This window comes from Gallinula chloropus (assembly GCF_964237585.1).
Source record: "Gallinula chloropus genome assembly, chromosome: 1".
NCBI lineage: Eukaryota > Metazoa > Chordata > Aves > Gruiformes > Rallidae > Gallinula > Gallinula chloropus.
The window spans coordinates 61838582-61865327 of record NC_140085.1 but is presented as its reverse complement, the minus strand read 5'-3'; the positions used below and the strand labels follow the sequence as shown (position 1 = coordinate 61865327).

Sequence of the window (26746 nt, the reverse complement as noted above, 5' to 3'; positions counted from 1 at the left end):
TAAGTTGGACTTAATAATCCTTATGGGTCCCTTCCAACTCAAGATACTGTATGATTCTAAATTCCCATTAAATATTCAGGCACATGAGAAGTTCCCTCTCAATACCCCAAAAAGGGAAAAAGGACGCTGTGTCCAGGCACAATGTGTTACTGGAACAGGCAATGCCAGAACCTGGTCAGAGAACTGAAGAGCTCTATAGATAAGTAAAGCATTTGCTTTCACTTTGTTGGCAGCTCGAGCTACAAGCGTTTCATTATCTCACCACCTTTTCTACATCTTTCATCACAAACAAAGCTAAATTTCAATTGGAAATGCCCTATTGAAACGTTTCTAGACGTATAAATTTGGTGGAAATGTAAATTGGGATGGAGCATTTGCACTGTTGGAGAAAAAGCCAATAGTGCCCTCTTGTGTCTAATTATCAAATCAGCACCTCCAGGCTGCTGGGGAGCTGCAGCTGATTCTTGTGGGCTTGGTTATGTGTAAAATAGATTCTTATGTTATTAGCTATGCTTACTTAACATCACGATAAGTTTTGCAATTATTTCTCATTAATTTATGAGCTGCACTTTAACTGCAGCTTAAAATATTTCAGTAAGACATTAAGTCATCACATGACCTTTAATTTCAACAGTTTTAGAAGATTTGGGTTAGGTTTTAGGGTTGTTTTTTTCATCATTTCACTGTAGAATTTTCTTCTATGGAATTTCTGGAGGCAATTATGAGAAACACACCTCTGCCACGACTGCCCTTGGAGACAAACCGAGCCCATCTAGCTCCAGTGCAGTTTATTCTGTCTGAATGGTTACTACATGACCGATGAGCGCATGACCATCTGTGCAAAAGAACAACAAGAGGGAAATTTCACACAAAAAACTTAGATGCTTATTAAGCTATGAAGTATTCTGCAAGTGCTTTTTGCAGTCATTTTAGCAGATTTGAGAAGCGGGAGTTTTAAAAGCTAATGACTTAGCCGTGGGAACGCTTAATTACAGAATTTGGGTGAAAGTGTAATCTGTTTATGCACTAATAAGACAAAAAAGTGATTATTTTACCTCTCTCTGGGACAGTCTGTACGTGCAAAGAGCACATCTGAACAGGAGTGAATGAGAGCTGTTGCTAATGAAACGAACCCTGATTATTGTGCTATGGTTAAGTGAATTAAATTTTGCGATGTGATTGATCAACTAGGTAGGCATGATTTTAGTAGTGGTAATTAAAAATGTGTAGTTTGGCTCTTAGGATGTTACGCCATGAATGTTTAATGTGGCTATCAGTTTCTCTAAAGCTATTTGTTTTACATTTAGGTTGTTTGGTGCCAAGGCAAGTGGTAAAGCTGCCTCTGCACCCAGTACTGAAGGTGTGAAACCCACATCGGCAATGCCCAGCCCTAGTACCACATTGGCACGGCAAGGCAGCCTGGAATCGCCATCCTCGGGCACAGGCAGCATGGGCAGTGCAGGTGGGCAAAGTGGTAGCAGCAGCCCCCTCTTCAGTAAACCTTCGGACTTAAATGCAGATGTTGTAAGCTTAAGTCACTCCTTGGCTTCCAGTCCCGCCTCAGTGCACTCTTTCACATCAGGTGGTCTTGTGTGGGCTGCAAACCTGAGCAGCTCTTCAGCGGGCAGTAAGGACACACCAAGTTACCAGTCCATGACTAGCCTTCACACCAGTTCCGAGTCTATTGACCTTCCTCTTAGCCATCATGGCTCTCTCTCTGGACTGACAACAAGCACTCAGGAAGTTCAGAGCCTGCTCATGAGGACTGGAAGCGTCAGATCTACTCTTTCGGAAAGGTGAGCTTGCCTGTAGATACAGTGACCACGAAACCAGTAAGAGGCAAAAGGACAGGAGCCAAAAAAAATAATCCCTCCACCTGTTTTCCTAAAGGGACGCTGTTTATTAGCAGCCTGGTCCTTTCTGTAAAAAAGGAAGGAAGGAAGAAAAGAAAGCTGAAAGGCATTGGATGTGAAATCAACTGCCTTTTGAGTTTTAAAAGCACTTTTTTCTTTCTTGAGGAGTGGGGTTTTTTTGTCCTTTTTTTCTGGATAAAAAACAGAGAAAAGGGGAAAATCGTCTAATTAAGGGCAAATCTAAACAGCCAAGTAATAATTCCTGCCCTGGATCTACCTGCTCCAGCACCAAAGCAGTATCACTCCCCTCTTGGCTAGCAAATCTTCTCCAGCAGTGAGACTCCACCAGTTTTCTTCCCATTAGCTCAAAGCAGAGGCAGCGCTGGTGGACCCATGCCTGCAGCTGATCAGTCTTGCCTTAAAACGCCCAGTCCTGACAAGTTGTTTTTTACATAGTAATCATTACACCCATCCTTCCTCAAATGCTGTTTTGCTGGCAGGGAGACAGTTTACAAGGTGAGACCCCCACTATACGCACAGTCCTGCTGAGCATCTGGAACAGGCAAACAAAAGCAAGAAAGGGTTTTTCTCTGCTTGCTTTTTTTAACACACTGGTATTTTACCATTTATTTTATATTATAAAGCGGTGCACCAACCCTGGCACACTCGTACCACGATTATTTTAGGTTAATTTTGTGAAACTCTTCTCTCACATGGGGACTGAAAAGTCAGTATTAAATATTTCATTAGCTTTTGGTCCAAAAAAGAAATTCTACTGAGTCAGAAAATTTTAAACATTTTAAGGTTAAACTCAGTTGTTTAACAGCATAATGATTTAAAGTAAAAAATCTTTTATATACAAAGTTAAGATTTTTTTTTCCATTTATATAAACCCATAGATTTTTCAATACCAATCCATTCCATGGAAAGATTTCACTTTCAGTGAATCAGCATTAAAAAACCACAAACAAAACAAAAACCCTAAACAACTATTTGCCAAATCTAGATGGAAACTCTCCACACATTTCATTCTCTTATGTTACGTTCATAAGTATTACTATATCAGCTAAAATCACACCTCTTACTACTATAATTACAGCACTATAAAACATGTGTGAACCAATATAACATATTCTAACAGTAGTTAAAATATGCTGATATGTAATTTGCAATTTGCACTGTGCCTTTAATTTTTAAATAGCAATTTACATTGTGTGCCATGAACTGAATGTGACAGTATTTCTTAGAAAGTTAATTATTAATATTTAGCTTATAAAAACCCTTCACTAATTAATAGTGCTACATGTATGGATGGTGAAGTCAACAGAATGATGTGGAAGAGTATGAATTTATGCCAAAGATCATATTTATACAGAGGATGTTAAACATCACATTGAAAACGTTAATGGCTTGGCATAAGCTCCTGAGCAACCCCCACTACTAATACTTTATGTATTTGTTCAGTGACTTAATTTCAGTGGTTCCAAACACTCTGCCTTTGGCAATATTTTTAAGTTTCAGATTTGTCCATATGGGAATATTGTGATTGAGTCCAGAGAGAGCCATTTATCATGTTGATCTGGCCTCAAAACAAATGTATGTACCTAGAGAAAACGGTGTCATTTCTTGAATTATAGCCCCAATAGGGTTTTTGCAGTTTGATTTTTCTGAAACAAAAGCATTGGTTTCCAGAGTTAGAGACAGGGATGTTTGGCAATGGATTATGTCCTTTTTCTTTTGTAAACTCAGATTATATTTGAGATGCCTCTGGCAATACTAGTTGTAGCCTGGCATGGCATAAGAAATTATCTGCAAACAGGCTTATTATTTTTCTTCAGTCACTCCAGAGCCTGCAGAAGACTGAAGGAGCAGTCTGTGTAGTGAGATACACAAATACAGTGCAGAGACAAAATCAGAAATACCGAAGCACAGAATGAGATAGTACTAGTAAGTGACATAAAGTCTATGTGGAGAAAGCCTAGGGAGAACTAAAAGAGAAGAGAGATCTAATAATAGATCATACAAATAAATATGGCTTTGCTTCATTGAAGCATTAGCTGCAGTTTGGTAGCTAAGCATCACTAATGGCAAGCACACTAAGAGGGAAAGAAAAGGTTAGAGTTTGCTCCAGTTTACTGGCCCCGATGAACTTTTCACTTCCCTGCCTCAGACAGAGTCTGAAAGAACCCTGCAGTCATTAGGACTGAAGTGGAGGTTTCAAAAGGGTCTGTGCTGAGAAAGGAGCAAGGAGGGCAGCTGGGATGGAGGACTTAGGGGACTGATGTTGAGCCCACCTTGCCTCCTCCCTTCCTGAAAAGATACAAAGGATATTAAACTAAATGGGTTAAAAACCAGATAACTTGGGGTTTATCACTAACAGCCTTTTAAATAAGACTAATTTAATTCATTTGCAAGGGAACAACCTTTATGAGTAGATGAGAGGAGTTAGATACAATGAAAAACCATGAACTTAATTCAGCTTCAGCTGCGGTTTCACAAGTAAATGAGGGAAATAAAGAAAGGTGCTTGACCAGCTGGTCAAGAGTTACTAGACTAGTGATCAGTGGTTTACTGGCCTGAAGGGATATAACAAGGCAGGATGTATTTGCACAAATACTAAATGGTAAATCATCAGACTATTTTCTAGAAATCAGTCAGTGTCTAAGGGCTTGTAGTGCCATTGCTGGGACAACCCATTTTCCCCAGTTATTTTAAAGATGAAAAGTGTCACATGTTAAGTCTTATAAATTAGTTATTCCATTCTACTTTTTCATGCTAAGGCTTCAACTTGAAGATTTTGGGACTACAAGTTTTAAGAAACATTCAGCGCAACTGAGAAAGAACCCAGCAAATTAGACCAAATTTTCAGGGTGCATCTATGATTTCTACTAAGGAGAGTAGCCCATGGCTGCTTCCACAAAAGCAGTCACCTGCCACAGAGAAGGAAAATCCGCAAGGTCTCTGCCACATGTGCTCACTCATGCGCGGCACTTCTCCATCCCTCCAGACATCTTTCACACCCAGTTTTGAGGCAGTCACTCCATGAGATTCTTTTGCATTGTAATAATGAGAAAATGGGTTCAGTAAACACTAGCAAAATACTTTTTCAGTAAAATTAGCATGTCCCTGATGACTTTTGCTGATTTTGCACTAGCAGCATTTATTTAGACATCTACTTCTGTTATAGCAGTGTAACTCCCTATGTACGCGGGAGAGCACTTATATTTTGGCTTACAAAAATTTAGAGATATTAAAATAAATCATAGAGGTGCTTATGCTTAAAGTAAAACTGTTAATTTGTGAAACATCACCGCTTTAATTGATAAAATTTTCAAGGCAGACACATCACCAGTGAGTTGTTGTTTTGAACCCCAAATTGCTGTTGGACATTGCAGAGTTGTGTCTTTCTTCTGCTTGGTCTGAGTGACACAGCAAGAGATGCACAAAAAATGCAGAACTATTGGAGCAGTGGTCCCACTGGCAATAATAGCTGCATTTTAAGATTGGCAGAGTGGAAGCAGTTTCTGATTACATGACTAGCTTGCTTTGGTTTACTTTAAAAGGATGTTTAGTTTAGAAGGCCGTGAAAGTGCATTGAAATCCACTTAAGATCTGCAATACTTTCACTTGCTTTAAATTATCATCATAGTTGATGGTTGGGGTTTTAGGATGTGAAGCAGAGCATCATGTATCAGATTTTCTTATGCACTCAGCCATTTGTTGGGACACCTAAGTCTCATATCAGCCTGGCCCAGCCTGCCCAAGACCTCCCTAGGTGTTTCTTAGCTTCCCATACATTGTTTTATTCCCTAACAGCCCTGCAACACTTAGATATAGCCCAAAGATAAGGCATTATGGCTCTTTCCCAAGTTTACGTCAACACCAAGGGCAGGTAGGAAACTGAGAACTGTCAGGCTTCCTGTAATTCACCCCAGGGAGCTTACAGACAGTTTCTCCAGTGCAAAATAAACAAAAAGGGAATGGAAATACAGCAGGGTTGACCTCAGCCTTCATGTCCATGACTCTTCCCACAAGACTGCTTTTATGGCAGTTGACGCAGCAAAGGAAAACATCAGGAATATACATACAATATTCTCAACCTTACTTTAGGTTGGTATTTGCTGTGAGCCAAAGAGAGATTTCTATGAATGTGTTGCTGCTTTCAGGAAAGGGGTGACTTTTTTCATATCATCTTTAGAGATCTTTTGATCAGTGAGGTCAGGCTGGTAGTATCCTAATGGGACGGCTGCATGTTACAGTTCAGTTCTATTTACCAAAAGTCCAGTTTCTGTAGAAATAACGTACCCAGCTGCCTGGTGGAGGAATGCTTTCAGATACTAAAAAAATATGGTCGGTTATGGGTCTGAATGAATAGTTTTAGAATGCAATGATCTGAAATCTAGGAGCATCTTTGCAAGATGAAATATTTTAGAAAAGCAAAATGAATATTTGCTATATTCATTAAGCTATATTCACTATGCAGTTGCAATAACTCCATACTCATGTTGAAGAATAATCATCCCTATTTCATTTGGGCACCTGAATTTAAATGCTTTTTAGCAAAATCCTGTGGTCACTGCTTGCCTATTTATCTGACTGACTTTTGACTTGCAGATTATTTTAAAGGAGCGCTGATTGGCTCCTTTAGTTTTAAGTAATGTGCTCTAGATTATTTTGAAATACAGAGAACTTCAAGTTAAAGTAATCTTAGGAAATGTATTGTTCATTTGGGGTGCCTGAAATATATGCAGAAGAAACCGGCTTTGTTAGTATAATCATGTTTATTTGTTTTGAAATTTAGAGGTACATAAAGGACCATTAAGGGTCCATTTTTCTCTGTAAGGTACTAAATGAATTATATATTCAAAATGTACGTTCTCTTTTTATGAACCCTTCCTGGTCCTGTTAGTTATGCTGGGAGCAAAGTGCTGAAAACTAAGTCTTCTGTCTGATAGGGGACTCCTCTCACTGGGCCTGTGCTGAAATCCTGTGCAGTTTCTCCTTGCATTCGCTTTCTCCCCATGCAGATCAAGGCCCTGATTACACCAGTAAAATTGCCTATAAAACTTGCTGGTGGTCAGAGTGGTTTACTGCCTGAGCCCTAATGGTAACGGGTTGTTAACACCAACAGTATTTTCACTGCCTTTACTTGCAGAGATCAAGGTTACATGGCAGTGGGGCCTCCAGGCCCCCACATGACCTTTAATAGTAGCATGAGAGTTTTCTTGGGTAGGAAGAGTCACTGTTGTTCTCAGAGGTGTGATTATGATATGTAATACAGAAACTTTCTTAAGCCATTTCACAATTTAATCCACATGGCAACACTAAATTACGTTCTTAAAGGAAAAAAACATTGCAATGCTTGCTTGAGGATAACTAGTTCAAATTCAAGTCACACTACTCAGGGACCGATCTTCTGTGTCTTTATGAATAATGCCCAAAGGAAACTTGATTTGAGGGAAGGCTGGTGGGTGCCCTTCCAGTGATGAGGTTTGGATTAGGAAATCTCCAGCTACCGATCTCCGGTGATGAGTCGTTCTGCCACAATTTGTGCACGAATATGACACAGTGTTGCTCTGCTGCCACTTTTCACTGTCCCCACCATCACCTTACTATATGAGCCCCACAGTAACAGAAAGACAAGGGTCTGCATATTTGGTACGTATTTCTACAAGCAGAGCTGTCATTTGGCTTCTGGCAAGGCCATGCTGTCTCATAGCAGGTGCCACAACCTTAATTTCTTTCGGAAATCGATTGGCATATCATAGGCAACTGTGAAAAATAAAGATTCATACTGTGACCATATGATTCTTGCACAGATTGCAGGGTGAAGCTGTAAGAAGGTTAGAAATGGTAAGGAAGGGCTCCTTTCTGACTTGGACAGTCTCCAAATTACTATTGACCCAGCCCAGAGCATGTCTAGATGAAAAATGAATGTGCAGCAGTCCATGTCCTGTTGTCCCCTCCAAAGAGTTAAGGGATTTATCATGAAAGATATATTAAAAAGCATTAAATGACCTTCTGTTATGCACGCACATCTAGACCTTGAAAATTTGTAATTCTGAACAGTCATGTTTACTGTATGTCCTTAGGGATTTTTTTTGTTTTAACAGCATGCAGCTTGACAGAAATACACTACCCAAAAAGGGATTAAGGTATATATTTTTTTGAGCATGACTGCTGCTTCTCTGTTTTCTTGTAACCTTTTCTACACTGTCTTTCATTTTCTTTCCTCTTTTGTTGATCCAGTTTACAACAGAGTTCTTGGTATTTAGATTCAAACCAAAAAATTACACATTTTTAACAATGGACTTTTTCTTTCCAAGTCTGCCCAGTGAATACATTTCCTTTCAAAATACATCATGGAAAGTGAATTCTGTTAAGGATGGTTTCCATATGCAATGAACCTTAAAAGGCATTGAGTTCTGGAGACCTAGAAGAAACAGAACAAGATATTTCTGCAATTCAGTGGGGCTAATTGTTGAAAACATTATGGAGAAAAAGGTTTCAGAGGTGGATCTGAACTTGAACTCTAGATGTACATGGTCATGCATTTTAAATTTAAGATCCAGTAAAGGGTAAGGCTAGAAGATGCTTATTTTAATACATAAGGTTTGTAAGCATAAAATGAGCCCTGCTCCAGCTAGTCTTCTTGGTCCCTAATGATCAATACTCATAGTCCAACTTTGCTACTAATTCCCCACTAATTAGAGCTATTTTCATCACAGAAAACAGAAGTCATCCACCCTCTTCTATACTCCATAATTAGAAGAGGAGATCATTAGGTAACTTGTCTCATCAGGCATGGCAACTTATCTCTCTAATCCAGCCTTCCAGTCACTGAAATTACACAGTAATATTTCTTGAGTAGTTGATAAATAATATATTATGAAATTTAAAAATAGTGCTAAAGTGTTGTCACTAGAAAGCACCTTCTGCTCTTCTGCACTATCCGTTCCTCATAAAGAATTAATCATATTTCCTGTTATCCCAAAACAATCACTTTTGATTGGGAGAGAATGGAAAAGGTGGAGGACACGAAAGAGGCATAAAGGGGACTGACCCTGCAAGGGTACAATGGGATGACTGAGGTTTGTGCCTGTACAATTGTAATGGTGGCTGAAAGCTGAAAGTGAAATGGAGTGGGAAAACAGCTTATAGGCATATAGGCCTGATCAGTTATCCCAGAAGGACTGTCTGTTTGATTTAATATGCAGAGATCCCAGTCCAAGATCAGATCCTGAATTCTCATTTTTGCCATCTTTCTGATCTGATTACCACTGGGTAACTCTGCTCTACCACATTTATAGGCAAAGATCATAGCTGTCTTTTGGAAAGGAGAAAGGAAGTAAATATTTAATCAGAACAAGATGTTTTAATGGCATAAAATATTGTGCAAAACCCCAAGCCCAACATGAGAACTTACATGTTCACTTAATCTGCTTTCTAAGCAGAAATCCGTGTGCCTCGCAAGCCTGAAGCCAGAGTATCAAAAGCCCTTTCTGCTCTGCTGTTTGGGGAGTGCCGATGGCTCATGACAGTGGTGAAGAAGGGGCTCGTTTTTCAGCAGGAGATTGTGCTGAATGAAGCAGGCTGTTGCAGACATCGCTGAAAACAATCCCTTGGTTAAGACCCACTCTGCCTGCACATTTTAATGTTTCACCGCTGCCAGTATTGCCTTTCTTCTAAGTCAGCTAAAAAAAACCTGGGCCAGTGAGTTGCCAGTTCTCCCTCTTAGCCCATGTGTCAAGTTGCACTTGTTTTATTGGTTTGCCATAGGAAGCAGTTGATGAATGATTTGATTGCCAGACTTCTTCCTTCCAGAGAACTTGTTTCTGCTAATTGTGGATTTTTCCTGTCCCTTTCCCTCCCCCCACTTTGGGGGCAGGACACAATTCCAAGTAGCATTCAGAGCAACAGACCTGCGTGTTAGACCATGAGTAGCTTTCATGACTGATGTAAATTCCTTTTTCAGACTTGTTGATCTGTTTTGCTCCTGTCATCTAACCAGTTGCCCACATGATCTGTGGCAGATTTCATTTTGTAAGCAGCTACTCACATTTCTTGGCTTCAAGTCTGTCCATTCCCCATTCTAGCCACATAGCTTCTGAGCTTTTGCAACAACCTGTACACTTGCTATAGCTTTGAAGTCCTTTCCTGTCAGCTCAGTTGTCTGTCTTCTATGGTTTATCATCATGTGTCTTCAAAAGGAAGGGAATGCTGTTTTGGGGAGGGTGTTAAAGATGATAGGGGTTTCAAGTTTGGGACTTTTTATGTTGCAATGTGATGGTAAATTTTACCTTTATGAGATCCGTGGTGATAATCACTGGGCTAGACCTGATGCTTTCCAAGGGTTTTGTTCTGTCTAACTGGTGAAGGGTATTTATGTGACATCTGTTTCTTTCCAAACTGTCAACTTGTCGTTGTTTTGAGCATGTCAGCTGTGGTTTTTCAGATATACTCCATCATCCCGGCAGACGAGTCAGGAGGAAGGCAAGGAATGGCTACGCTCCCATTCAACTGGAGGCCTGCAAGACACTGGCAGTCAGTCCCCACTTGTTTCTCCTTCAGCTATGTCTTCATCTGCAACTGGAAAATATCATTTTTCCAACCTGGGTAAATGCTGTTTCCCTTCATTGTTTCTCCCACACTAGAATAGAATCATAAACTTCAACCATTCATGTTTCTTAGTTTGTCAAATCAGGTAATTTATTTCAACATCTCCATCACCATATTGTGGTGCCTCACGAATGAAGGGAAACTCATGGTTTTCATGGAGTAGGCCAGGGTATCTCCTGTTTTGCTTATAGAAAAAAATAGCATGGATTCTCAATGATTTGCCCAAGGAGAAGAAAATCTGAGGCAGAGCTAGAAATTAGCTTCTAGTCCATAGCTACTCTTCTCTTTCTGGATTCACAGTCAGTAGGATCCTTTCCAGTGAGTGTAGTGAATGTCAGCCCAGACACTAAACAATATTTTTTTCCTGTGTACAGGTTTGCTTTGAGATAGACCTTTCCAGTGCATTTCAGTAGCTGGACCTGACTGTAACTGCACCGGGCCCAACCCAAATCCCAGCCTTGAATGCAATGTAGTATTTTGGGATGTGAGTCACATTGCAGATTTATTTGATTACAGGTCAAGATGAAGATTTGGTTCTTCTGGATCTTGTTTCAAGTTAATCCAAGACAAATGTAGCTTTGTTAATAATTTTAATATTTTCTTTAATGCTTAATAGAAAATCTTCTGTTCGCACCACTCTGGACATGTACATACAATGAGCTTTTTAGGCCCTTACTGTGGAATTGGCAGCAACCTTTGAAGTATTCACACTTCCATCACTCTGTCACAGCTTATGGCATCTGTAGCTTACAATCACTCAAAAGAAATTTGATCAGACCTACAAATGTAGCTCTCTCTTACATATGGGAAAAGAAGTTGAACAAAGCCACTTTTAAAAATGAAATTGGATCCTGGCTAAGCAAGCCACTGCTTTGGATTTTCTCAACCTACGTGCAGTAGTTTTAAACACAGTTCTTTTTAAGCAGTCTTTCACTCTAGCATTTTCTGCTTACAGTTATCTTTTTTGCTCATACTTCTTGTGCACACAACAGAGAGCAATAAGATCAGAGTTTTTTTTAATTTATTTTCTCATTGTCCTTTGCTTCTTCCTGTGATAATGGCCCTGTGGAATAATTTGCTCTCACAACACAGCTGCTCTGGTAGTTCGTGACTGAAAGCACGTCTTGGATGATCTAAAACAAAAGTCCAAACACCAAGGCTGAATTTGGATAGACAATTGGCTTTTTCTTCTAGGCATTGAGTTGACATGGTCCAGGAGAACTGTAGCCAGGCTTTCCTTTCTACTGGCAAACAGACTTTGGAAAAGCTTAAAGTAGGTTCATTGGTGATGTTCTGGATTTCACACGAGTAATGGGACCACTCCTGTTTATTACATTGAGATTCAACTGGCCTGTGCAGGAATTTTAACCTAATGTAGTGGTAGGTATTGTAGAAAATCAGAGGATAAATATGTCTTGCATATGCCAATAAACTTTGGGTTTAATAGCAGTTGGTGATGTAAGTATGCAACGATAAAATGCAGATACTAATTTATTAGAAAAGTTGCGTATAAAAAATAATTATGATTTCTTATTCCTTTTTTGAATCTTTACCATTGATTTTCTGTCTTGGGCTGTCAAAGTGAACAAGTGTGTATTCAGACACCAGTGTTAGTATTACCATGTATTTTACAGGATTAATTTCATACAGTTTCAGCTCCTCGGAGATCCTCTACACCTTTTTGTGGTGGCTTTGTGTGCAGGAATAAAAGAATTTCATTTTCTCAACAGCCTAAAGTCCACCTAACCATTACATTATAATTTTGTGCAAAACCAAAACCCATTTAATGGAAATGTGCTTCATTAATAAAGCTTTGTATTCCAGTGAGTCCAACCAACCTGTCTCAGTTTAACCTGCCTGGACCCAGTATGATGCGTTCAAACAGCATCCCTGCACAAGACACTTCTTTTGATCTGTATGATGACTCCCAACTATGTGGCAGTGCTACATCCTTAGAAGAGAGACCACGAGCGATAAGTCATTCAGGTTCATTCAGGGACAGCATGGAAGAAGGTAAGGCTGAGTTACTATGTGGATCAGTGAATATATCCCAAAACAGGCCCACAAAACAGGCCTCCAGATTAGTGAAATGTTAAAATACTTCTTCTGCGACATTAAAACTTAAATAATTGTGTGAAGCTTTTTCTTCTTTTTTTCATTGTACAAGCTGGACTCACAGGACTTCTTTACCTGACAGTGTGGAAGGTATTTCACGCAGTAATACACAATGCTGAGTATGTATACATACATGATGTATATGCTGAGTATGCAATGCTGAGTATGTATACATACATGATGTATAAATCCTTTCAGAAATTTTTAGAAAATGAAGCCATTCTTGGAAATTTGTTTTATTATTTTTGCCTCTAAATTTGAAGTGTCTGAGCATATTTTAACTACTGTGATTCCTGGTTTCTTAGTCCTACTGCTGTATTTCCTTTTTTTCCCCTAAATGCCAATGCTGCTTAGCATCCCCTTCCTTTTGCAGTCATTTCATGTCGCCACTTTTCTACAGCCCCTGACAGCAAACACAATGTGAATTTCTGGGTTTGAACTCTTGTCATTTAATCTGATCTCACTATTTTCTTTATGCTGATTATTGCTGTTGGTCTGTTTACATTAATGCTATATACAAGACCTGGAATTTGGGAATATTTTGTTCTTTTTTTTTAACCATGGAGCATCTGATAACTCCTAATTAAATGCCCTGTAACAGTTTCTTCTGCCTAAAATTTCTGGGAAATCTGATTATTTGCAGAATTCCCATAAGCGCAAAATTTTCACACTCTTTAATTAAAAAAAGAAAGAAAAAAACATGCACTAAAATTTAATGGAGATTCATTCCAGAACATCATCTCATCAATCTTGCTTACTGCTAAGTGATGGCAATATAAATGGTCTTTATAACAAGCAAATAAAAAAGACTTCCCCTAACCCCAAAGCTCATAGTTGTGAGATTAAAGGGGGTAGGGGGGAAGTCCTAGATGAAATAACTGAGAGCTAATACTTCTACTTTTCAGTTCCTTCTTCTCTTCTGTATTTTAGATGGTATGTCAGGCAGACATCTGGGTATGTAATACTAGCAGTAGGGTGCAAGACAGATCAAGCTGTGAGTTGTCAGCATGGGGAGGATGGCTGATTGCACAGAAGCATATCTCATAATTCAAGGACAGAGGTGACTACAGCCCCTTTGCCAAGGAACATGAGAATTATCAGAGGAAACACTGGAAGAATAATACAGAAAACAAGGCAAATAATTTATGCATAGAAAAAGAGGTGTTAAATCTAGAATTTCTGTAATGGGCCACCAGTGGCTTTGATGAAAGCTTTCTCATTGGTCAGGTTTCATATCCAGCTGGAGCAGATAACCATTATCAACCTGAGTAAATGAAAGTCAATGCAGCAATAATAAACAGATTTTCAAGCGGTTTACAGTCATTAGAGATTAACATGAAATGATGCTTTGGAAGGCCAAATGTGTTTTATTTAAGATAGGAGCTCAGAAGAAGGTTATAGTCAAAAGAAGTGAGGTAATGGGTGGAATCATTATGAGAGCAGAATGAGAGTTCAGCTGAGAGATTTAAAGCAGAGACTGAAACCCAAAGATTGATGGCAACAGGGTTTCAGTGGTCAGGGTACCACAACTTTGTAAGTATTTACCCAGTTACAAAATTAGATTCGAAGTCTATTTGGCTAATCCAGGTATTCTTGTATTGTCAGTTCATGATATGAATGGATGCCAGGTAGCTATAAAAGCAAAATACTTTGTTTACCAAACCCTGGCAGATTATAAATATTAAGCTGATTTGTTTTAAAGCAAAACTGAAAGTAAGTCATTAAATAAATTATCTTATTTAAAATTCTCTGATGGTGTATCCTTCCAGAGGAGAGTCATCAGAAGCAGAAAGGGCAATTTTGTTTCAGATGAGTCTTCACTTGCCATCTTCGGAGAGGCCCAGAACTTCATTTTTTTGAGTTGAAGCCCTGCAACATTCACTCAATGCTCTTGGTGCTGACTCTGCTGATGATTAGTGGAAATACTGCACTATATCTTGCAGTAACCTCTTCACAGGGACTGCAAATACACAGGTCTGCTGAGAGGAGAAACCATCTGAGCAAAGCCTGGGAGCTCACCCCAGGGAATGTGAACAGCTTTGCAAAGCATAGTCTCTTATTAAAAATCAGTTTGCTCAGCTTTGGACAGGTGTATAAACAGCTCAGTTTCTGCTTCTTCTTAAGAGTGTATTTGTCAAGTGACTTCTTGTCAAAACAACAAAAGTGATGCTTGGTGTGTTGGTAATAGTACTGAACTTCTCTGCCTTGCTCTTCTACTTTGTACACAGGAAAATGCTTTTTTTCTGTATAGAATAATTTTTCTAAGAGCAGGAAAAATATCAATAGCCTTTCCATAGTGATAGCTCATAATTGGTCTTCATGGATGATTGTTACTCATTTTAAAAATATGTTTAGTTATTGGGCTACATGGGGGGAAGTTTTATGCTTTCATCAATATTTCATGTTATTTTCCTCTTTTTTTTAAAGTACATGGGTCCTCATTATCACTCGTCTCCAGCACATCCTCTCTCTACTCTACGGTGAGTATTGACATTTTAGAAAAAAGTTCCACCCGTCTCTTTTCTTGTTCATTGCTCATAAAAATTTCAATACTTTCAGGTTTAGAAGGATTAAAATTGTACTGCAATAAAGCAGAAACATTTATTTTCAACTTTGGCATCACTGTCGTGCTTTTTCAGGATACATTTTTTTCATCTTCTTTATAAGACTTGCTTAGAACTGCTTACAATTACCTAGTATGTATTTTCAAATCTAAAAAGAAGGTAAATATCTAGGAGTCTCGGTTTAAGGGGGGTCCTTATACTATTGTAGTTGATGATTTTGAGCAATTTTACTTAGTTACAGCTAGTTTTCTAATTGCACAATTTACAAAATGTTTTTGTCATGTCACTGCTTGAGCTACGCTTCTTGAAAAATACAAGATTTCTTCAGGGTAAGGGAGATACAATTTACATGTCTAGTAGTGAGCTTTGTTGCAAATGGCAGCTTTTAGATGTTATTTCCAAAGAGAAGTGTGTCTTTAAAGAATATTAAACTTAGTTGATTAGATTGATAATTGTATTCTAGCTCAAGCAGAAGTTCTCGGTTTTTGTTTTTATTTCTCTGTTTTATTGTTTTGGTATCTTCTTTTTTTTTTTTTGAGAGCTTGAGCATAATTTGTTGCTTCAGTTTTTCTACTAACAAGAAATCATCCATATGGAATGAGTTAAATATGTGTAGACATTCCCCTGCTGATACTCAGCAGCTGCTTTGCAACCTATTCCCTACCTACAATTACATGCTGTAGTAGCCCTTTTTCACAGGAGAGCAGCCCACTTACCTGTTTTCACAACACACCTCCATGAATAGTCTGTCTCCACTCCATAGTTCCAGGGGTTGAATAGTGTCAGCTGACATCCTGGGAATGGTGTGGACTCCTTTACTCAGAGCCAACACCAGTTCTTGCCTGGGAATACCGAGCCCATGTAGTCTGATGGGCTTGGACCACTTGGTAGCACAATGCTAAACTCATGGTAACTTGGAAAGTAGGTTCCATCCAAGCATAACATCTAGCACAATGGTGCCTCTCCTTGTTCTGTTTAATCCTAAAATAGTCTATACAAGGGCATGTCTAAAACATCAGGTACACATGTAGTAGGTTGTCCCAGACCTGAAGCAGCCAGTTGCAAACAATTCCTGCCCAGGCCAGTCCTGAATTATTTAGGGGAGGGTGGAATGCACATACAGACTGGCTGCACACGATGTATGACTGATGTTCAAAGAAAAGCTTCTCATTTAATATTTCGGTAGTGGAAAAATCTTCACTCCCTGTCTGTGAGAAACTCTATGATCAGTTTGCAAAGGGGGAGAGGAGGGTGTCCAAAATTATAAATCAAGCTTTGATGTCAAATTTTAGAAGAATGTTAATAAACTGATAGATGGCAAAAATCAAGTTACAAGGGGACACGGGATGCCTTCAGCACCTGATGAGTCAGTAAGTCTGAAATATCTCTGCTCTAATGTTGTGTAATGTAGCAAAAGTTTATTAATGCTTTCTATTTATATAGCCTGTTCCCTTTCAAGAGTACCAAGTATCTTGGAAATACTACCTAAACCCCATGATATGAATGAACTACATTTTTCCTGAAAACCCAACTTTAAACTCTTTACCCAAATTCATACTGTAAGCGAAATATCTTCTGAAATGTCTAATTCTGAATTCACATTGCAGCTAAACCCCACTTCTTAAGTTATGGATTAGGTAGACAAGATAATGGAAATTACAGAAAAAGTCTGCAAAGGGCAGGAAAGGAATTAGTATGACAAAATTACTAGGCTTGACCTTCAGGGATGATTTTTGATCAGAATTTCTCTGCTTGATCCCTCTCATCCTGTGAAAAATGTTTAAACTTTTCAAGAATTAATCAGAAGATGATGCACAAGTGGAGAATAGAAGCGTGAAAGGTTGGCAATCAGCATCACACCAGCTGAAAGCAGAGAACACCGTTTAGTTGTTCGATGATAGGGTACGGTGCCCCATTTCCTTCAGAAAGGGATAGCTTCACAGGGTTATGGCACATGTAACTCTCTTTCAGCTGTTACTAGATTGAAGGAGGAATACGAGAGCTTTTTTACCTTACTTAAGCCAACCACAATCACTAAGCAGGAATTCCAAGGCAACTGCCTTTCCATGAGTGTCTCAATCAAATATGTTTATCATATTTCTCAGCCATCATCTTAAGCTTTGATGCTAGCGTTTCTCCGCAGCCTAATCACTGGAGAGATTCAGACAGAGTACTAAATAAAGATCAAGAACAAGATCTTTATGCATTATTACCAAAGGATAGCTGAAAAGCTTGCAGTTATTCTCTGAAGATTGTTTCTTTGAGAATTAGAATATGAGACTTAGAAGAAACATTTTGTGATCTGCTGCTATTGGAAGGAACAAGTCCAGTGAAACCAAAGTGGTGCATGCACTGGTGTTTTCTGTAGGTATTGGCTTTCTTTTGGGTTTGCATTTGGGTTTTGAGAAATTAATGGAATAGACTGGAAATCCAGCTTGCAGAGATATGCATGTGCAGGAGACAATTGTTTGCTTTCACAGAAATGTATGCCATGTGAGCAGAGTTAGTAGACTGTAGGACTGAAATGCTCATTCAGTTTTGGCAGTGAACATATCCAGCTCTCCAAGAAGTTGAAAAACATGCGTGATAGTGTAAATTATGATAGGCTGTCTCCAGTTTTAATCTCCTCCTGCTCAGCAGGTGAGACACTGCAATTTGCACATATCTAGTTAATTGCTATATTTCTCGCACTGGCTCTCAGCATTAGCTACACTTAAAATCCTCAGACTTCATTAACTGTGCTAAGCCAAGCTCAAAGGAGATGTGTAAGGACATGTCATTTGTATGTTAATATTTTAAGACTTAAAAAAAAAAAACAAACCGAAAAATAATCCTTACAAGGATGGGATGGGTGAATAGGATAGAGAAATAGCAGGAGAAAAAATGTTTTTCCTTTAGAGCCTTTTGAAGCAGTGGCTGAGTGCTGGGTTACAGGGGTGTCAGCATGAACTCTTGACTAAAACTTCTCAGATGTATTTGGTAGTCAATTTTTATATTTTTTATAAGTTGATAGTGTGCCCAGAATCCTGTTCTCCATCTTTCACTAACTTCTCCCACTGCCCACAGAAGTTGACTTTTGCCAGGAGAGAGACAACACATCTGATAACAACACATAGCATTGCCTTCATCAGTGAGGGCCAGTCATATAAGGGCAAAGGATCACATCCCCACATGGCAGTTTCAGGGAAAGGTTACCAACCCTAAATTTCTATTTTTTTGCTTTTATTGGCACAGTTTATTTCATAAGAGGCTGTGATCTTTCCTGATCCTTTCATGACTTTTCATGTGCACTATATTTGAAGTAACAATAACATATTTTCATTTTTTTCTGTAGGCAGATCTTGTCTAGCAAAGATAGATCAGAAAGTATCAGTAGGTATGTCACACTTGGGCTGGCAAAAAGAACCAATCATTATTCTAAATGATTCCCATGTACTGATGTACCAGCTGTTACAACAGTTTCTTCCAATAGCAGTCCTAGGTGTTACACAGGATAATACCATAGCATCCCAGTCTTTTTTGTGCCTGTTAACAGATAAGCACCTACATAAAAAGACATTGTCTAAAAGTCTTCTCTTGCACCAGGTAAAATAGGAAAACATTTCTATAATCAATTATTACAATTCTAATAGCACAGAAATTGTGCTTGATACACTCTTTAAAAAGCAGCTATATTAATTTGGAATAACACAAATACTGCCTGATCTCTGGAAGTTTTCTGAGGAACTCTTACCTTGGGTTTTCTTAGCCTTTCTGGTGCTATTTATAGTTAATTCCTCTACCCACATTTTGCTTTTACTGCTTACTTCTCTTCCAGACGATACTCCACTGCTTCTCTGAACTTGGATCACCTCAGACCATGGGGTGAATTGGTTTCCAGTACATTGACTGATTCTTATTTTGTGTTTTGAAAGGGTTCTTCTCATGGCCTGACATTCCTTTCCATTAGAATCCCACCAAAGCAAGATTTTTCTGTCCACCAAATGCCTCCTGAATACTTTTACTCTTACAAATGTAATGACTTTCAAAAGTTTGCTTTGCAATTGCTAGTTTCTTAGCTTGTTAAAAGACCTCTGAGTAAATAGCATTGTTATATGACACAATAAGGAACAATATAGAAAATACCTAAAATAATTAAATGTTATTTGCAAGTTAAGGTTAAACTTTTTGACATGTCTTGATAACCCTTCATATACTCTGCATGGAAAAAATTACTTCAAAGTGCAAGTACCCCTTGCCACTGCACCTTCTGCCATGTATGTTTTACTGATCTATGCTGCCAACCTCTCAGCAGGGATCAGTCTGTTAGGAGCATTGCTCAGTATGCAGTGAAACAAATACAGTTCCAAGAGCCATAACAATCCTTATGATGTAAAAGTTTGCTGGTAACAGACTAAGGTCTGTGCAGTGACAGCATAGAAAATCTTCTTTTGTGTCTTAGAAATACAGCTGCAGTTTCTGCAGTTCTGTTCCTGCTCTCCTTTTAGCCACTGTTTCATGTTGTCAGTAAGCTGGCAAACTCTTCAGGGTTTCGGCCAGAGCCTGGTCGAGTAAGTTGAAAAGAATTCCACTTATTGTTTTTACTGCATACCTTCCTCCAATGTAATGGATCCGTGAAACTATTCATTTCACTTCAGAGTAGCTGGCTGTTATTTTGCAGACTGTTTCTAAGCCATTTCTTCTTTGTTTCCTTTCAGGCAGAAGAAAAGGCGCATTCAGAGGTAAAAACTTTTCTTCATTCTTTTACTTGTGTATTGTGTTGTATTATTTTCAACTTTATTGTTTATCTGCTCTGGCTAAACTGCCGAGTTGCTGGGGAGAATGCACCCAGTGCATTGCAGCTTCTAGTGCACTAGGTGATTTCTTAGTGTAATGGTGAAGAATGCCTCCTGGCTGAAGTTCTGGAAAGGTGAAAAGTAGCGATGAGAATCAAGCTTGTGATACATCTGATTTCAGACTTAATACTGCTCCATACTGGATCTAAGGGACTGTGCAATTCTAGGTAATATGCTACCTTACAGGAGAAAAACACTTGAAATGTTTGCTTTGAACTTCTCTCCTTTACATTTTGCATTATATTAAGTTTCTGAAACTGACCACTTTGATGGGTTTGGGAGCAATGCAGATTGATTTCAGATATAAATCAGATCTGACGTGGAAAACAGCTTCTTTCTCCTCACAGTGTACAAGAATGGGTGACAAGCCCGGGTCAGCAGCTGGATACAATTACAGTCTTGCTCAAAGTGAAGTCCTGGTTGTATTAGTAGGGCACCATGGAGTAGCAGCAATAAAATGCAGCACCAAGGTTTGCACTTCCCCTTCACAGAGCTACATGTCTTCCAACTCCTGCATTTACGCTGCTGCTATTTTTACCTTTCTAATCAGAGAAGAAAACAACTAGAAGATATTTTGAGGAAATTGAACAGATATTCTTCCTTACTTGCTGCAGTATATTTCAATATAGTTGAATATATATACCTGAATTTCCTAAGCTTCTTTCTCTGAAAGTTACAGCAAAGTGGCTAAAGTTGCATGTCAGAGCTCAGTAGTGCAAATGACAGTTCCTCATTTCATTGCCCTTTGTATTGTACTCTTATAGTGATGAAAAAACATTTCTTTCTTGTGTACTTCTACGTGATGTTTTCTCAGCACTGATAAAACATCTGTGATGTTCTGTTCTGTGATGGTCTTGCAGGAGATGTTGAGCAGCGCTTCATAACTGCCTTTGTATAGCTGCAGAAATATGATAGAAGTGTAACTTAAGCAGGAAAGTCAAATAATTGCTATTAAAAAACAAAGAGAAAACTTGGAAAAAGGAAAGCAGCAGTCCAGGACGGAGAACAGCTCAGTGATCTGTCTCCCTTGTTCTGAGCCAGTGTAAATGACCTAGCTATTTTTATATCACAGGTGTATGGGTACTCGCCCATTCTTAAAGCTTGTGCAGTATTCCCTGCTGGTTTTCATTGAGTCATAAAATTAAAGTACTGCGATAGTCTTAGTGAATAGTTATGTGCTAGTTAATGTGATGTGCTCCCTTTCCAAGTTGAGTTCTAGATATTTTACTTCTCTAGCCTGGAATAATTTCTTTTACATCTGAATATGAAAGGGATTTCAAAGTGAAACTTCATGCTGTGCTTAAGTTCAGTGCAATGCCTGGAGTCCCTCCAAGATCTCAAATAGGGTTAAATGAGTTTAAAATGATGCGCAGACTTTGTGCTGGATGTCTCTCCTAGCTGAAATGTAATCAGATATTTTTCTTAGGGATTCTGTTTCAAATTTATTTTCATGTCAACAGGCACGTTTAACGCTGCATTTTTGTAAGTTGGCAAGCAAGTTTGGAAAGTCATATAAGGGTTAAAGTGGCTGCATGTTTGAATCATGGGCACCGTAGGAGGGACCGCATTAGAGAAGGGAAAAAAAACTATTACAGTACATCACTTAACTTTAGACATCCATGAAGCAAAAGTCTGTGTCTGGGGTAGTTATCAAAGTCTTCTTCATGCCAGGCATTGGGAGACTACTCTTTAGCACTGCAGCTGAGTCTGATGTAGACATGTAACAAATGTCAGTTGCATCACTTCCACAGTCAAGCAAAGGGAGCCTCACTCAAACTCTTGTGTTTCCTAATCTCATCCAGGTCTGCCATTCAGTGCACTATGATATGTTTGAAACTTAGGGGATTTTGTAAAAAAAACCCATGCCCTTTACATTTGTAAACAGTTGATTGTACATATGAAGTAATTAAGCATTTGTCCTTATGTGCTGCTTTAACCAGGACCCTAGCTTGTACACTGGGTAAGTGCGAGAGAACTGTTGGAGCAGCATTAAATGCCAACTTCTAATGATATGTATTTCTGAATAGTGAGATTAAACTGTGAAACTAAGGCATTGTAAACCTATAAATGATTGATCCCTTAAGAAAATAAAACCAACAAAAAAACCACAAGAAAAGGGAATTACTGAAGTGCTGAGAGCAGTCTTTTTTGTCTTCTAGCAAATTCAGAAACTACGGCGAGAGCTGGTTGCATCGCAAGAGAAAGTCGCGACCCTTACATCTCAGCTTTCAGCAAATGTAAGTGGTTTTCCTTGTCATCATAAACAGTGGCAGAGAATCCATTATCAGACTGGCTAATAGCTCTTGCTCAATTCAAGTACCAACACATGGTCTGTGAGACTATTACTATTTTTTTATTTATTTATGGTCTTTTTCCAAATCAAGTATTTCATTAAGTGTCTGCATTTCCTCAGCTTCAAGCAGAAGAAATCTAGCAATCAAACACAGTGGAAATGGAAATGAGAGTTTCCACACTTTGGGTGTGACTACAGTCCTATTCAGATTTTATTTCTCAGGATCAATTTAAAAAAAGCCCAAAAGTTAAGGAGACACAACCAATGAATCTGCAGGAATTGCAGATGCTGATAGAATTCATTGTAGTTCAATTTCACCAAGATAAAGCCCACAAAATGCAGATAGATGTGGAGGGAAGCACAGTATACAATTGTATATGTAATTTAGATGCTGCGATACCTGTGCTGTTATATAGTTAATGAAAACTGGGATGTTTCACAGACAGCTCCTTCATGTTCCTTCCAGTTTTCACAGACCAGTAATATGAGTTTTTGAACATGTTATCAGGAAACAGTGACAGGTAGAGAATGTGAGCTACAATCCTACCTGGTTACTATGGTGAAGTTACTGGATAGTTACTGAACAATCTGCTGTACAGCGATTTTCAAATGCAGTTCAGGATATAGCTGTAGTTAACACTCCAAGGAAAGCTGAGCTGCAGTTCCAAGAGAGTAAAATTTTGCATTTCAAGAAAGCAATTTCCTGATGTCTTGGGCAACCTATAGAGTGCCTTTTTTCAATATGTAGATATACTGAGTATTGAGATCTATAAATACTAGCATTATTTCCAAGAAATTATTTCAGTAGCTGAAGCGCTACTGTCTTCACATAGTGGGAAAATAATCCCTCATCGTGTGAAAGCTGCTTATTCTGTTAGGACTACCACATGTGAAAATATGAAATAGCTGCTCTGTACTTCTGTACTTTCTGCTCTGTTCAGGTGGCTGCAGAACCCCTGTGGGTGTTTGTACCCCTGTAGCAGCATGGATCGCTGAGAATGAACTAGTGAAGCAGAGACAATATTGAAGTTCTGTGATGTTCATAAATTTCAAAAGCTTGATTCTATATTGGGCTGTTCCTTTGGGAGTTTATAGCCAGCATGCCTATCCTTGGTATGAGGTTCTATCTGTCATGTGTTTTAGGCACTTCATCTTTGCCAAATTGGGCAATTCTTCACTCACCTGAGTGCAGCAAACTAAAACCAACACCAAGAGGTCAGAAGAGCTCCAGGGAGGAGGACTGTGGCTGGGACTGTGACAGCACCATCACTGACATCCCCACACCTTCTCTGAGTACCCTCTTAATGCCCATTCAGCAGCAGCTGGTGCTACCCAGAAGAGTTATTTTGATACCTCCAAGCATGTGATCTAGTGAAAGATGTCCCTGCCCACAGCTGGGGGTTGGACTAGATGATGTTTAAAGGTTCCCCCCAACCCAAACCATTCTATGATTCTGAGCTACATCATTCAAACTAAATTGTTTGCCTGTGGTGGACCTGTGCTCAGGAGCCTGTGGAAGCCATGGAAGCCCCTTTCTCTGATGGGGATAACTTGGGCTCTTGGTCCCATGCCTCACTTTACTGTGGGGCAAAACAGCAGTTTTCCCTTCTCTCTTCCTGCTAGTTCTGAACAGAAAGAACCAGCATATTCCTTCTTGATGATATGACTAGAGTCATCTTTCTGAAAGATGACATCTTCATCCTTTGACAGTCATTCCACCAATGCTGTAGCCTATTATACAGTAATAAGTCAATTATTGAGTGAGGACGGGAGGGCATTCTCCCCTGCAGCTGAAGCAACAAGGCCACTGTTTGGTTCATTTGGGCCAATTGCATCCAATTTCTTCCCAATGTTAGTGAGAAGTCATTGTCTATACCTCTGGTCAGTATTACTTTGTGTGGTACCTAATAACATTACCTATTCCAGACAAGTTGTCAAAGTCAGCTTCAAGTTATAATTAGATTTGATCCCTATTTCAAAGAAACCAAGTCAAGCTAAAGATGGGTACTTAGATTTTGGCTTGGTTTTCACTCAAACTAATTCTGCCACATGGGTGAGAAATAAATTTGGTTTGAACTGTTTAACTAACATGTTGGTTGGAGATCTGGTTGCTTGTACAACATCTCAGACTTCTGAATACCTAGTAAGAACGTCCACAGCTTTTCTACTGATCTAATTGGAGTGGTAAGTTTTTCAAGAGGACAATTGCAAATACATAGATGGGTGCATCTGGTTTTGCCTGTCCAGACGTGCTACATTTGTAAACCTGCGTGTATGTGTGTATAGGTGTGTATGCACACTGTATGTTATGTAAAGGTTAATTTAATCACTTCCTTTGACTCTGCCACCCACCTTCTAATCCATCTCCATAGAGACAACCTTTAAACTCTAAACCTATAAGCAATCCTAAATCTGATCCTTTTAGCACATGGGGTTTTTAAATGGTACCAGAGAAATCTTTCTTTTTTTTTCCAAATCCCCAACATGTGGAAATTCCCTCAAAATTAAACTTGTCAGGAGCATGAAACTTAAAGGCTTCAAATTCTCCAGACATGAACAAAGGATTTTGCCACCTTCCTGGTGAAAAAAAAATCTTAAAAGAAAAATAGATATTGCTAGAGTAAATATTTTGAGGAGATATTGTCAAGAGATATAGACTAAAAAAAACCCCAAAAATGTACATGTATTTCACAGTAAGCCAGATTCTGAGTTCTCTGTCTGCTATTTCTAGTACAAAAGATGTAAAGCATTAAAAGAACACTTCCACATAAATCCAAAAGATCAAAAGAAACACCTTAAAGACGTGTTAGCACTGATTCTGTCAGTCCTTTGAGCCCTTTATATAAATAAATTCTGTGAAGTATCACTTAAACATCAGAAATCGAGGTTGAAAACAGATTTATATACAACCTTTTAATTCTGATATGGCCTCTGAAATTTAGTATAATTACAGAATTGATATTTAAATGCCAGCAATTACATACTTTTCATAAAAATTATGAGACTAAGTAACAAATATCTGATTTAATATGACAAACTTATGACATATCCAGGTGGGCTTCTAATTTTCATGACCTTGTACTGTCTTAGCAGTTTTGTCTATAAAACAAAAGTATGCTTTTCTTGCATATCTCCTAATCTAGGAGACATCCCTCCCAGCCCCTGGCATTTAAAGGAGAAATAGCCCTATTCATAAAAGCTGTAATTTATCTTCAGAGAAGAATTCAAAACCATATTTCACACTCCGAATGGATACTGTGACCCTCATTTTGAGTCACGTTTGCACTTCAGTAGGCTAAAACCTGAATAAACAGTAAGTCTAATGCAGAAAAACGTTTGGTCACCCTGCCTATCTTTTCTGTAGATACATCCATCTCTGGCACGCTGAGGACTGTATGACCAGAGTATTTTCTGCGGTGCCTTTGTTACCCAGAAAATTACTCCATCTTTTCTGATGCCTCTGCTACAAATGCAATCATCTTTGCCTTAGTCCTCAGCTCTTCCACATATCTGCATTTCCAGTGTCTGAAAATAGGCAGCATTTTTTTTACCTGGCTGTGGTCTGGAGAAGGAAACTATGAACAGCCAGAAATTTTGTTCCCTCATTGTTCACCTCAGGCTTGAATTCATTGTAACTGTTTCCCTCTGCTTAACCAAGCAAAAGTATTGTATGCAAGTGAAGACAAGAGCATCTTATTTCATTTCAACGCTGTTTGTGTCCTCGCTTCACCACTGTTGGTGACAATAATACATGTGTCATTAAAAGGCTGTCAGGCTGAAATCTGACCTATTTCATCAAACCTTGGGTTGATATATTGTTTTATATTAAAACCTGTCAATTGGAAGTTAGAGTGTTTCTCTGGCATTTCAGAAACCTCCATTAAGGCTTTTCTTACTTCATTTCATTTATTATTCAGGTTTTGTTGGCTGGACTCAAGTACTATGCTTGATTTCAGCAGTTTATTTCATTTGATTAACCCCAAAGTGTTTTGCCTGCATATGATTAAATTCAAGCAGGGCCCAGCTGTTGTTTGGATGCTTAATTTACAGGTTTTTCTCTGAGATTCTGCCTTTTTCCCCTGGTGCCTGTTTTGATGTTGCTGAAGGGCAAACCTCAGTACTAATTAAGAAAGGGCCTGTTTTCTGTGCAGAGAGTGTCCAACCAGCAGACTTCCTACATGACTGACACAGGCTCAAATTCCAGCGAGCAGCCTGAACCCAGCCTGTTCGGAGGGACTTTGATCAGTGCTTTGTACTGTCTCAAGCTGAAGGGTGCGCGCTTGCAAACTGTAGTAGACCCAGGATGTCAGTAGAAAGCGGAGGGGGTTCGCTGGCTAATACTCTGGTTTGGCCAGCTCTGAACCACTATCCCACAGCCAAACAACAAGATAATAGCAGGCGGCGAGCAGAAGAGGTCACCAGATGTACAGTGGCTTCTTGCAATCCACCTGATCCCTTCTGGCCTCC

The 26746-nt window shown here is 39.0% G+C and overlaps 1 protein-coding gene across 2 annotated transcripts in view; it reads left to right on the top strand.

Annotated features, from left to right (window-relative positions):
• NAV3 (neuron navigator 3) overlaps window positions 1–26746 on the top strand; it is a gene marked incomplete at both ends in the record, with an annotated part of 261126 nt that overhangs the window by 203109 nt on the left and 31271 nt on the right. For both annotated transcript variants that reach the window (XM_084267744.1, XM_084267743.1), the window contains 7 exons: window positions 1308–1796; window positions 7967–8008; window positions 10309–10469; window positions 12297–12485; window positions 15015–15067; window positions 19849–19872; window positions 22146–22223. In XM_084267744.1, the coding sequence (XP_084123870.1) occupies window positions 1308–1796; window positions 7967–8008; window positions 10309–10469; window positions 12297–12485; window positions 15015–15067; window positions 19849–19872; window positions 22146–22223 (1036 nt within the window). The remainder of the gene's footprint in view (window positions 1–1307; window positions 1797–7966; window positions 8009–10308; window positions 10470–12296; window positions 12486–15014; window positions 15068–19848; window positions 19873–22145; window positions 22224–26746) is intronic.